Source organism: Staurois parvus, unplaced genomic scaffold (assembly GCF_062004578.1).
Source record: "Staurois parvus isolate SC_StPar_1 unplaced genomic scaffold, SC_StPar_1.0 ptg001192l, whole genome shotgun sequence".
NCBI lineage: Eukaryota > Metazoa > Chordata > Amphibia > Anura > Ranidae > Staurois > Staurois parvus.
Genome location: NW_028318988.1, coordinates 1888529 through 1902212, shown reverse-complemented (window position 1 = coordinate 1902212; position 13684 = coordinate 1888529). Strand labels below are relative to the sequence as shown.

At 42.6% G+C, this 13684-nt stretch overlaps 1 protein-coding gene across 1 annotated transcript; it reads right to left on the bottom strand.

Moving 5' to 3' along the window:
- Positions 1-12469: 12469 nt before the first annotated feature.
- On the bottom strand, positions 12470-13432 carry LOC149438391 (olfactory receptor 52B6-like). Its single transcript, XM_089659919.1, has one exon. The coding sequence runs from the start codon at positions 13430-13432 to the stop codon at positions 12470-12472; it is 963 nt and encodes a 320-aa protein (XP_089516045.1).
- Between the last annotated feature and the right edge of the window lie 252 nt (positions 13433-13684).

Here is a 13684-nt window from a genome sequence, read left to right as displayed (position 1 = left end):
TGTCCCCAAGAAAGACGGTAGCATCCGCTTTTGTGTCAACAACCGACGCCTCAGTGACCACACGGTTAGTGACGCCTACCCGATGCCCAGTATCGATGACCTGCTGGACCGGCTGGCTGGAGCCTGCTATGTCACTACTTGAGAAGGGCTACTGGCAAATCCCTTTATCTGCAGAGGGTCGGGAGCACTCCGCCTTCATCACCCACTTTGGCCTGTTTGAGTTTCTCAACATGCCTTTTGGCATGAAGAATGCTCCTGTCACCTTCCAGCGCACGGTGGACCAGCTGCTGCAGGGCTGTCATGACTTTGCCTGCGCCTACCTGGATGACATCGCCATCTTTAGCGAGACCTGGGAAGACCACCTCCAGCATGTGGGCTTTGTCCTGGATCGAATTGCAGGGGCCAACCTTACCATTCGACCAGACAAGTGCCAGATGGGGATGGTGGAGGTGCAATATTTAGGACACCGGGTGGGAGGGGGTAAACTGCGCCCAGAACCGGCTAAAATAGAAGCCATTAGGGAATGGCCCACCCCCCAGACTAAGAAACAGGTTATGGCGTTTCTAGGCACTGCTAACTATTACCGCAAATTCGTTCCCCATTTCAGCACAATTGCAAAGCCCCTCACGGATCTCACCAAGAAGGCCATGCCCCGGATGGTAACCTGGACCCCGGCCTGCCAGACCGCATTTGATCGGCTGAAGGAGGCCCTTTCCCATGACCCCGTCCTAGCAGCGCCAAACTACCAACAAAGGTTCAGACGAACGCCTCTACTTATGGGCTGGGGGCCGTCCTCGGCCAGGTAAATGAGGAGGGGGAGGAGCACCCTGTGGCCTTCCTTAGCAGAAATCTATTAGATCGGGAGGTGGCCTATGCCACCATAAAGAAGGAGTGCCTGGCCATAGTGTTGACGTTGAAGAAACTTCAACCCTATTTTTATGGCCGGGAGTTCACCATCCTCATGGACCATAACCCCCTCAACTGGTTGAATCGGGTCTTCGGAGATAATGGCCGCCTCTTACGATGGAGCCTGGCCTTACAACCCTACAATTTCACTATCCATTACCGACGGGGAAGCCAGCACCACAATGCAGATGGGCTGCCCCGTCAGCAAGACCCCCAGTAAATGCAGTCCACAAGTGCCTCTACGGGAACCTGTTGAGGTTCCCCTGGCGGCACTTGTAGAATGGAGGGGGAGGGGTTGTCAAGGAGCTGGCCCTTCCCCCCCATCCTCTAGACTTGCTGCCTGCCACCCCCCACCCCTCAGCAGCCCCTCACTCTTCTGTCCCGTCCATTTTTGGACTTCTAGGGACATCCCTGACATAGGCAGCCCCTCACCCCCCTGTTGCCTGCCGTCTAGCCCCCTGATGAGGGAATCCACAAACAGGCCCCCTCCTGTCACCCCTCCTCCCTGTCCCCTCTGCACATCTTCCCAGGCTCCATGCTGTATAGGGACAAGGCTGAGTTTCCTCAGTGGTCCGGAGACCTGGGAGATGGGGCCCATTGCCATGGTAACCCGACAGGAAGTCTCCGGTTACCACGGCAACAGCAAAGCACCCATTATTAAATATCTTGTTCTGCACTCGGGGGCTACGAATATGCATGCATCATACATACTGGGGGTTACAACTGGGGGAATCAATGGTGGAGAAGGATCTGGGGGTTCTGGTAGATCACAAGATTAATAATGGCATGCAATGCCAAGCTGTGGGTTCTAAAGCGAGCAAAATCATCTCTTGTATTAAAAGAGGTATAGACTCCAGAGAGAGAGATATCATATTACTCCGGTACAAATCATTAGTAAGACCTCATCTGGAATATGCAGTTCAGTTTTGGGCACCAATTCACAAAAAGAACATTGGGGAACTGGAGAAAGTACAGAGAAGGGCAACCAAACTGATAAGAGGCATGGAGGAGATCAGATATGAGGAAAGATTAGAGGAACTGAATTTATTCTCTCTTGAGAAGAGGAGATTAAGGGGGGATATGATCTCCATGTATAATACATAAGGGGGGTATGATCACCATGTATAATACATAAGGGGGATATGATCACCATGTATAATACATAAGGGGGGATATGATCTCCATGTATAATACATAAGGGGGATATGATCTCCATGTATAATACATAAGGGGGGATATGATCACCATGTATAATACATAAGGGGGGATATGATCTCAATGTATAATACATAAGGGGGGATATGATCTCCATGTATAATACATAGGGGGGGATATGATCTCCATGTATAGTACATAAGGGGAGATATGATCACCATGTATAATACATAAGGGGGATATGATCTCCATGTATAATACATAAGGGGGGATATGATCTCCATGTATAATACATAAGGGGGGATATGATCACCATGTATAATACATAAGGGGGGGGGATATGATCACCATGTATAATACATAAGGGGGGATATGATCTCCATCTATAATACATAAGGGGGATATGATCACCATGTATAATACATAAGGGGGGATATGATCTCCATGTATAATACATAAGGGGGGATATGATCACCATGTATAATACATAAGGGGGGGATATGATCACCATGTATAATACATAAGGGGGGATATGATCTACATCTATAATACATAAGGGGGGATATGATCTCCATGTATAATACATAAGGGGGGGATATGATCACCATGTATAATACATAAGGGGGGATATGATCTTCATCTATAAAACATAAGGGGGGATATGATCTCCATGTATAATACATAAGGGGGGATATGATCTACATCTATAATACATAAGGGGGATATGATCTCCATGTATAATACATAAGGGGGGATATGATCTCCATGTATAATACATAAGGGGGGATATGATCACCATGTATAATACATAAGGGGGGATATGATCTCCATGTATAAATACATAAGGGGGGATATGATCTCCATGTATACATACATAAGGGGGGATATGATCACCATGTATAATACATAAGGGGGGATTGATCTCTATGTATAATACATAAGGGGGGATGTGATCTCCATGTATAATATATAAGGGGGGATATGATCTCCATGTATAAATACATCAGTGGTTCATATAGTGAACTCGGTGTAGAGCTATTCCCCCTGAGGTCATCACAGAGGACAAGGGGGCACTCTTTACATCTGGAGGAAAAGAAATTTAATTTCCAAACACGGAAAGGTTTCTTCACAGTGAGAGCTGTGAAAATGTGGAATAGACTCCCTCAAGAGTTGGTTCTGGCCAGCTCAGTGGATTGCTTTAAAAAGTCCTGGATTCTTTCTTGGATACACAGAATATAACTGGATATAACATTTATAGGTAAAGTTGATTCAGGGAATATCCGATTGCCTCTCGGGGGATCAGGAAGGAATTATTTTCCTTGCAGGAGCAAATTGGATCGTGGTTTGCTGTGTTTTTTTTTGCCTTCCTCTGGATCAACTGTGGGATTATAATTTTTTTTTTTTCAATGGTTGAACTGGATTAACTTTTGTCTTTTTTCAGCCAGACTAACTATGTAACATCGCACCAAAAGAACTAACAATCATTATCGTAGTGATGTGACGTGACTGGGCAAAATGTACAGGTGAAACTCGAAAAATTAGAATATCGTGCAAAAGTTCATTTATTTCAGTAATGCAACTTAAAAGGTTAAACTAATATATGAGAGACTCATTACATGCAAAGCAAGATAGTTCAAGCCGTGATTTGTCATCATTGTGATGATTATGGCTTACAGCACATGAAAAACCCAAATCCACAATCTCAGAAAATTAGAATATTACATGCAATCAATAAAACAAGGATTGTACATAGAACAATATCGGACCTCTGAAAAGTATAAGCATGCATATGTACTCAATACTTGGTTTGGGCCCCTTTTGCAGCAATTACTGCCTCAATGCGGCGTGGCATGGAAGCCTGTGGCACTGCTGAGGTGTTATGGAAGACCAGGATGCTTCAATAGCGGCCTTCAGCTCATCTGCATTGTTCGGTCTCATGTCTCTCATCTTTCTCTTGGCAATGCCCCATAGATTCTCTATGGGGTTCAGGTCAGGCGAGTTCGCTGGCCAATCAAGCACAGTAATCCCACTGTCATTGAACCAGGTTTTGGTGCTTTTGGCAGTGTGGGCAGGTGCCAAGTCCTGCTGGAAAATGAAGTCAGCATCCCCATAAAGCTCGTCTGCGGAAGGAAGCATGAAGTGCTCCAAAATCTCCTGGTAGACGGCTGCGTTGACCCTGGACTTAATGAAGCACAGTGGACCAACACCAGCAGATGACATGGCTCCCCAAATCAACACAGACTGTGGAAACTTCACACTGGACTTCAAGCATCTTGCAGTGTGTGCCTCTCCATTCTTCCTCCATACTCGGGATCCTTGGTTTCCAAATGAAAATAGGACTTTGAACCACTGAGCAACAGACCAGGTCTGTTTTTCTTTAGCCCAGGTAAGACGCTTCTGACGTTGTTTGTTGTTCAGGAGCGCCTTGACAAGAGGAATAAGACATTTGAAGCCCATGTCCAGGATCCGTCTGTGTGTGGTGGCTCTTGATGCACTGACTCCAGCCTCAGTCCACTCCTTGTGAAAGTCCCCAACACTTTTGAATGGCCTCTCCCTGACAATCCTTTCCAGGCTGCGGTCATCCCTGCTGCTTGTGAACCTTTTGCTTCCACACTTTTCCCTTCTACATAACTTTCTATTAACGTGCTTTGATACAGCACTTTGGGAACATCCAACTACTTTTGCAATTACCTTTTGAGGCTTTCCCTCCTTATGGAGGGTGTCAATGATGGTTTTCTGCACAACTGTCAGGTCAGCAGTCTTTCCCATGATTGTGATTCCTACTGAAACAGACAGAGAGACCATTTAACCACTTCCCGACTGGCCGTTGCATATAAACGGCCGGACGGTGGCAGTACAGGGTCGGGTGGCCGTTTATGAACGGCCTCCCCGCACCCTGCTTGTGCGCGCTCCCTGGGAGCGCGCAGCACCGCGATCCGGTGCCCGCTATGTCCTCCGGACACAGTGAAACACCGATCGTCGGACGGGACCTCTGTACGAGGTCCCGATCATGTGATCACTGATTGGCCAATCAGTGATCACATGCAAAGTAGTAAGCAAGATGTCACTTGTGACATCATTGCTTACTACGTGTGAAATCTGTGAATGATCACAGAGGTCACATGGTACAAGGCTATTCACAACAGCCTTGTACCATGTGACAAGCTGTGACCAATCACAGCTCACTCTGTATTTCTCAATGAGTGCAGGAATGCACACAGAGAGAAAGAGAAATGATTGCTTTTACATCCTATATGGGTGTAAATGCAATCATTGTAAAAAAAAAAAAAAAAATCTTCATCACCCCCCACAAGTAGTACAGTGTCACCATGGTGACACTGTACTGCTAGGGTGACAGTATGTAAAAAAAATAAAATAAATAAAAAATAATAATATAAAAAAATAAAATAAAAATGTAAAATTTTTTTTTTTTAAATTATAATTTTTGGTTATAAACTAATTTGTTTTTGTTTTTATTTTACTAAAAAGATAACGAAATACATTTTGGCAAAGATTTATGATGAAATATTATTTATTTGCAAAATTTTATAAAAAAAACACTTTTGTTCAAAATTTTTGGACTTTTTCATTTACATAGCAAAAAAAATAAAAATCCCAGCAGTGAATAAATACCACTAAAATAAAGCTTTATCTGTCGCAAAAAATGGTAAAAAATTAATTTGGGTACAGTGTGGCATGACTGCGCAATTGTCATTCAAAGTGTGATAGCGCTGAAAGCTGAAAATTGCCCTGGTCAGGAAGGGGGTAAAAGTGTCCGATCTGGAAGTGGTTAAAGGCTCAGGAACCCTTTGCAGGTGTTATGGCTTAATTAGCTGATTAGAGTGGGACACTTTGAGCCGAGAATATTGCATCTTTTCACAATATATTTTCTGAGATTGTGGATTTGGGGTTGTCATGAGCTGTAAGCCATAATCATCACAATGATGACAAATCACGGCTTGAACTATCTTGCTTTGCATAATGAATCTATCTCATATATTAGTTTCACCTTTTAAGTTGCATTACTGAAATAAATGAACTTTTGCACGATATTCTAATTTTTTGAGTTTCACCTGTATTTTTAAAAATATTTTTCAGATATTTTGTAATAAAAAATGCATTTCAACATGCAGTGTGTGTGTATATATATGTGTGTGTATATACATATATATATATATACATGTTATGATTAAAAGTTAACTCCAGCCCCGCCTTTCTTACACCAGGGATGCCCAGCCTTTTGAAGATCGAGGGCCATATACAGTGCTCAGCATAAATGAAAAATAAGATTGTAATCAATATCTCAATGAGGACAAAAACAATTTCCAAAATAGTGACAAAACTGAGTTTTATAGAACATTTGTTTAGCTCATTACATGGAAGTAAGGTTAATAATAGAACTTAGATTACAAAATCTTCAGTTTTACTCAAATTAGTTGATGCAAAAATGAATCCACCCCACAACAAAAACTACTCCATCTAGTATTTTGTATGACCTCCATGATTTGTAAGGACAGCACTAAGTCTTCTAGACATGGAATGAACAAGTTGGAGACATATTACAACATTTATCTTTTTCCATTCTTTAAGAACAACCTCTTTTAGAGCCTGGATGCTGGATGGAGAGTGATACTCAACTTGTCTCTTCAGAATTCCCCATTGGTGTTCGATTGGGTTCAGACCAGGAGACATACTTGGCTACTGAATCACTGTCACCCTGTTCTTCTTCAGAAATGCAACAGTATCCTTAGATGTGTGTTTTGGATCATTGTCATGTTGGAAAAGTGCACAATGGCCGAGGGCACGGAGTGACGGTAGCATCTTCTCTTTCCATATAGAGCAGTACATCTGTGAATTCATGGCACCATCAATGAAATGCAGCTCCCCAACATCAGCAGCACTCATGCAGTCCCACAGAAGGACACTGCCACCACCATGTTTCACTGTAGGCACCATGCATTTTTCTTTGTACTTTTCACCTTTGCCATACAGTTTTGAAGCCATCAGTTCCAAAAACATTTATCTTGGTCTCAAATTGTCTTCTTCTTTTTCAGCATGGACCCTAACAAATTCTAGGCAAGCTTTTTTGTGCATGGGCTTTAGGAGAGGCTTCCTTCGTGGACAATACCCATGCATGAAATTTCTCTGCAGTGTACATCATATTGTGTCACTGGAAACAATCACCCCAGTTTGGCTTTCTGCTTTTTTAGCTAACTGCAGTGAATTTGTCATCAGAAGACGCTCCTGTCGAGGTGTTAACTTCCATGGATGGCCTGAACATCTCTGTGAGATGGTTGCAGTTCCATGTTTGTTAAATGTTTGTATCACTTTTGCTACAGTATTCTGACTGATAAGTAAAGCTTTGCTGATCTTCTTGTAGTCTTCACCTTTCTTGTGTAAAGAAATTATTTTCTTTCTCAGGCCTTATGACATTTCTCTTCCATGTGGTGCCATTGCTGACAGCATGAAATGGGAAGAGGTTTTCTTTGTTACGTAACGTCCTTTTATAATCAACTGTCTGCTGGACTCCTGTTTAACTTCCCTGGCGGTCTGATTATGTCCATATTTTTGAATGTCAAAGCGGTACATTGTTTTGCATGGAAATTTGTTGTTTTATATTGTAGGCCTGTAATTCTTATGAATAACTTGCTGAAATCTGTCCGAACAAGAGTCTAGTAAACATCCCGGGTGTGATAAAGTTTCAAACACAAAACCATAAATTATAATATAAATAATTATAAAAAATAATATAATAATAGTACATTTAATTCAGTAATGTAATCAAACTAAAAACACTGACATTTGAAATAGAGCGCCAAGTTCGCACATCACTGAGCTCATTCGCAGAATCGGCGCTGTCGGCACTTTCAGCGTCATCATTTCCCCACAAATCACTATCGCTCAATTCTGCAAGTGGTTCCAATTCACTGTCACTGTTTTCTAGCTTTTGACCAAAAAGGGACGCTTTTTGGACTCCATGGACGTTCTCAAGTTTCCAGGCAGAAAGAATGGTAAAAGTGCAGGCAGGGCGCAGGACAAAGCACTCGGGACAAAATGTATGTGAAATGATTTGATACAGGAATGTAATATGGAATGTGTATGTCATGTTTTGTTTACTTTTATTAATCTTCCGCTGGTTCCTCTCAGGGAAGGGAACCCGGAAGAAGGATGCCGGCATCGGCCGGAGGACACAGTGGGAGGACATGGAGGGATCTCAGGGACAATGTAAGTTATACTACAATGTAATCCCGAGTGTGGCTCGGGGGTTACCGCTTTTGGTACTGAAGATTACTGCCAGAGAGGTTAATGAATAATTAGACTAGTTGAATTCTTGTTAATTAGGATTTTAGCTTTGCTCCTAAGACTTTCATGGGGGTGTATTCATTTTGCAACATGGTCTGGAATGAATTTTTTAGGAAAAATACTTTTTTGTGTGTAAGTTAACAAATCTTGTTTGCAATCAATGGCCCGCATTTGTGGGAATATTTTGTAGTATAATGTCCCATAGAAAATGTTGACTCTGAAAGGAAAGGAAATGTTTTTTGACAAATCTGTTGGGGTGTACTCATTTATGCTGAGCACTGTAAGTGATGTGGTCACCAGTCGCGGGCCACAATGAAATGGTTCAGAATTTAATTTTTTTTCAATTTTTAATAGCATAATGAAGATTTTTCTCCTGCAGCAACTGAATGCCGGCGGGAGGAAGAGGAGGAGAAGCTAGAGTTTGGCAGCTGCAGATAGCAATTGGAGAGGATCAGTTCCTGTATATGCCGCCCCTCTTGTCCAAGTGTAAAACAGAATGTGACAGGGAGGCCACATGAGTCCCTTAGAGCATGCGGTGGGGTTGCCATTGTGACCCCTGACGTTACACCAGTGGTTGGGTATGGGGGGAGTGTAGTAAAAACACGTCTCGACTATGGCATTTTGCTGCCTCCCAAACTGCGAATGCAAACCAGCTCTTACTGTCCTGGCTCCCCCATAAGGCTGCCTTCATGGTGACGGGCTGCGGTTTACATCTTGGGTTAGCTGCACTTTGCTATAGACTTCTATTATATCTTGCAGGTGTGGTGCACTTTCTGAAAGCATATCAAAACTTCTAAACATAAAATTAGTGAAGCGCTTGTATCTCATGAATACAATCATGTGTCTCCATAAAGTATAATAGTAAATCAAAGTGACCACGATATATATTAAAAATATGTGAACTCCCTCTAGTGGATAGAAAAAATAATGTCAACCGAAATGACTATAATGGCTTAATATCACACATTAAGAACCTAAATATGTAGTGCATAAATCAGATATACTAAACAAAGTATATATACATGAAAACAGAATAATTGGCCACATACAATGGTGTCTAAATCAAACATAACTAATATATGCCATAAGTGAAAAAGACAATATCAAAGGTGAAAAAATATTCCATGCATGTGACTGTGCTTTAAGCTGGAACACACACGTGATCTCCACTTCTAAGTGCAAGTACTCTCCTTCAAATGGCAGCAATGCCTGCTCACCTCCCTTCCTCGACCCACACAGGGCCTCAAAGCAGTTACCACCTCAGTGGTGTATTCCTCTGGCAGACTCCTTAATCCTCCTCCTCTCTTATGCAACTCATAAAAAGACAAGAAAGCCTTCCATAGTGTAGTAAGTTTTAATAGGCAAAGTAAAAAGTGACAAAGTAAACCACTCACATGCTCCTTTCCATAAACAAGCGTTTTTCCCAGCCTGTGGGTAGATATGCATGCACCTGGGGGAATCCAATATGGCCACTGTGTCCGGACATACGTCACCAGGAAGTAGACAAACCGACGCGTTGCGTCACGTGCGTCGTGACTTCATCCTGTCCCTGATGAAGTCACGACGCACGTGACGCAACGCGTCGGTTTGTCTACTTCCTGGTGACGTATGTCCGGACACAGTGGCCATATTGGATTCCCCCAGGTGCATGCATATAAGAGAGGAGGAGGATTAAGGAGTCTGCCAGAGGAATACACCACTGAGGTGGTAACTGCTTTGAGGCCCTGTGTGGGTCGAGGAAGGGAGGTGAGCAGGCATTGCTGCCATTTGAAGGAGAGTACTTGCACTTAGAAGTGGAGATCACGTGTGTGTTCCAGCTTAAAGCACAGTCACATGCATGGAATATTTTTTCACCTTTGATATTGTCTTTTTCACTTATGGCATATATTAGTTATGTTTGATTTAGACACCATTGTATGTGGCCAATTATTCTGTTTTCATGTATATATACTTTGTTTAGTATATCTGATTTATGCACTACATATTTAGGTTCTTAATGTGTGATATTTAGCCATTATAGTCATTTCGGTTGACATTATTTTTTCTATCCACTAGAGGGAGTTCACATATTTTTAATATATATCGTGGTCACTTTGATTTACTATTATACTTTATGGAGACACATGATTGTATTCATGAGATACAAGCGCTTCACTAATTTTATGTTTATTTCTTGCACTTATTGGTATTAGTTAAAGTGACAGCAGCTGTATTGTGTCAGTTATTCCCATGAGCGCAGGAGGATCCCATACTATTTATATATCAAAACTTCTGCATTCAGGAGTTTTGATGTGCTTTCAGAACGTGCGCCAAACTTGCAGGATATAATAGAAGCAGGGGCGGACTGACCATTTAGCCACTTGGGCACTGCCCGAGGGCCTGGGGTCAGTAGGGGGCCCTATGAGATGCCTCTGGTACCTTTCATAGGCTTTTTTGGGTGTGGTTTTAGTGTGGGCGAGGACACAGGGGGCCCCATGATTTCCTATTGCCCGGGGGCCCCATGAGCTGTCAGTCCACCCCTGAATAGAAGTCTATGGCTCAGTGCAGCTAACCCGCAGGAAAGCTGCAGGAGCACTGTGCAGCACCCACAGATCAGTGCGAAAGCAGCCTAATAGTTGTTAACCATTTTATAGGTGCTAATATGCCCATTGCAATAGTGCAGTGTATGTGATGTTCAATGCACTGACCTTCTTTTCCTCTTCCAGCTTCTGCTGGCATTGCTCTCCATCTCCAGGCTGCTAGAAAGGTCCCAGGTGAAGTACACTTGGTATCACTCCGCCTGGGACAGGAGCCATGGCAACAGAAGAAGCATTGGCTTATGTGGCTCCTACTTCCTCCACTACGCCTGCTTCTTCCTCTGCCGGCTCTATGCTCCATGCTCCTGCGTTGTCCTCACGTGTGGCCCGCGACCTCAAACCAGGGAAGCACATGTCCATGCTCTAGGATGGCAGGATGGCAAGCCCAGATCATGATCAACAGGTTGATGACCCACCATCCCAGAGCGTGGGCATGTGCTTCCCTGGTTTGAGGTTGCGGGCCACATGAGAGGGATCCGCAGGCCACAGGTTGAGCACTCCTGTTTTACCACCTTCATGGCAGGGCATTTTTTGCTATTTAGAACTGTGCTATTTTAACTGGCAATTGCTCGGTCATGCAACACTGTACACAAAGGACATTTTTTAGCATTCTTTCCACACAAATAGAGCTGTAATTTGGTGGTATTTAATCAGCACTGGGTTTTCATTTTTTTATTATATAAACCAAAAAAGATCAAAACACCTCGATATTTTCTACTTTCTGTTATAAAGCATATCCAATAAAAAAAAAATCAAACTTCTTCAAGTTAGGCCAAAATAAATTCAGCAACATGTCTTTGGTAAATAAAAAAGAAAAAAAATCCCAATAAGTGTACATTAATTGATTTGTGTAAAGGTTATAGAGTCTACAAACTATGGTATACTGTATCTACTGGAATTTACGGAGCTATAAACGCTATATTTGTAATGGCGGTGTCAGTGACATATTGTGACCGTGATAGTGTGGCAGGCAATCTTGCGCTAACAGACACTGGCTGGGAGGGACACTAACTGACACTGACTTCACCAGTGACCGTTATACAGTGATCAGATATAATACTGTAATAATGACACTGGCTGAAAAGGGATTACCGGGTGCCTAACAAATGTAAAATGTACTGCTCTTACAGATATGGATGTTTTTTCTCCCTGTTTTTCAGGGAGAAGAAACAGCCCAATCACTGTTCTGTTTGTAAACTTTCTGTGCTGTGATTGGACACAGCCAATCAGCAGATTTCAGCCAAAATCATTGGGAGAAACCTGCTGACAAACTCTTGCCGTGTCCAATTACAGCACAGGTCACAGAAAGCAGGCGGTGATATACATGTATGTTGCCAAGCCTGCAGCTGCCGCCCGCAGTTTGGCATCCGAACTTTGAAGCTTGGTGAACCAGAACCCATGGCTGTTTGACTCATTACTAAATAGGATTATATACTTCAATACAGTTGAGAAGTTCTGGCAAAAAAATAAACTTGAGAAATTAACAATTTAAAAAAAAATACAATTTTCTCCCTATCTTAGTATTCATTTTATATTTTCACTTTGGGCAGGAGTTTCAGAAGTGCAGCCACCTTTTTGAAAGCTAAAACCATTTTTATTTTCAGGGCTTTTGTCCTTACCCCAAAAATTAGAGGGTTCATGAGTGGAGGAATCAGAAGGGAAGGGATCGATAGCCAAACATGGGCACTGAGAGGCACATTAATGGTGCCAAATCTGTGTCGGAAAGCGAAAAAGAGAAAGCCAAGGAGGAAAATGGAAAAATTGATTAGGTGTGTTCCCAGAGTGTGCAGGGCCTTGTGGCGTGACTCTTTAGATAATCTAAGACAGACAACATATATACGCACATATGAAAAGGCAATGATAAACAGCATGGAGCTTAACATTGCAATGGTAATAATCGTTCCATATATATAATTAACAGTAGTGTCTGTGCAGGCCAGGATAAAAATGGACATGTTATCACAGAAAATACTCTTGATTTGTGTCCCACAAAGTGGTAGTCTCATTGTTAGGAGAATGGTGCCCAATTGTAAGATGAACATAACCAAGGAACAAATGATCAAAACTTTGATTACCGTGGCATTGGTCATTAGGAGAGCATATTGCAATGGGCGACACACCGCCAAATAACGGTCATATGCCATGACTGAAAACGTCATAATATCAAGGTAGGCAAAAAGCGTCATAAACATAGTTTGGGTCAGGCAGGCTTCACGGGAAATGGTCTTGGCTGAAGTCAAAAGGTCCACCAACAATTTTGGGAAAAATGAGGAGCTGCCAATAATGCCATTGAGCACCAGGTTACAAATGAGAATGTACATGGGTTCATGAAGACTGCGGTTAGTCAATACCACAAACACAATTACAGAACTCAGGGTCAAAATACCCAAATAGATAACACCAAGCAGAGGACAGTAAAGATATTTGAGTCCTTCCAACTCTTGAAGTCCGAGAAGCTCAAGGTCTTTCCTGGTGGTGGAAACATTCTCCATTGTGACTTACAGCTTAGAGTAGGAGCTGAATTTGTATCCTGGACAAAAGGCTGTTCAAACAGAATTCTTGGTTAGACAAGTCATAAAGGACGTCAGTCATCACATTATTATGCCATTAAAGCGGTATTAAACCCCAAACCAAAAATGGAATTCATTGCAGCTTACCAATCATTATATGTGGTGGCTGCACTAATTTTTTCCCCTCTGTTTTCACCTGGTGATTTGGCCAGTAACACACCTCCTGTATTAAGT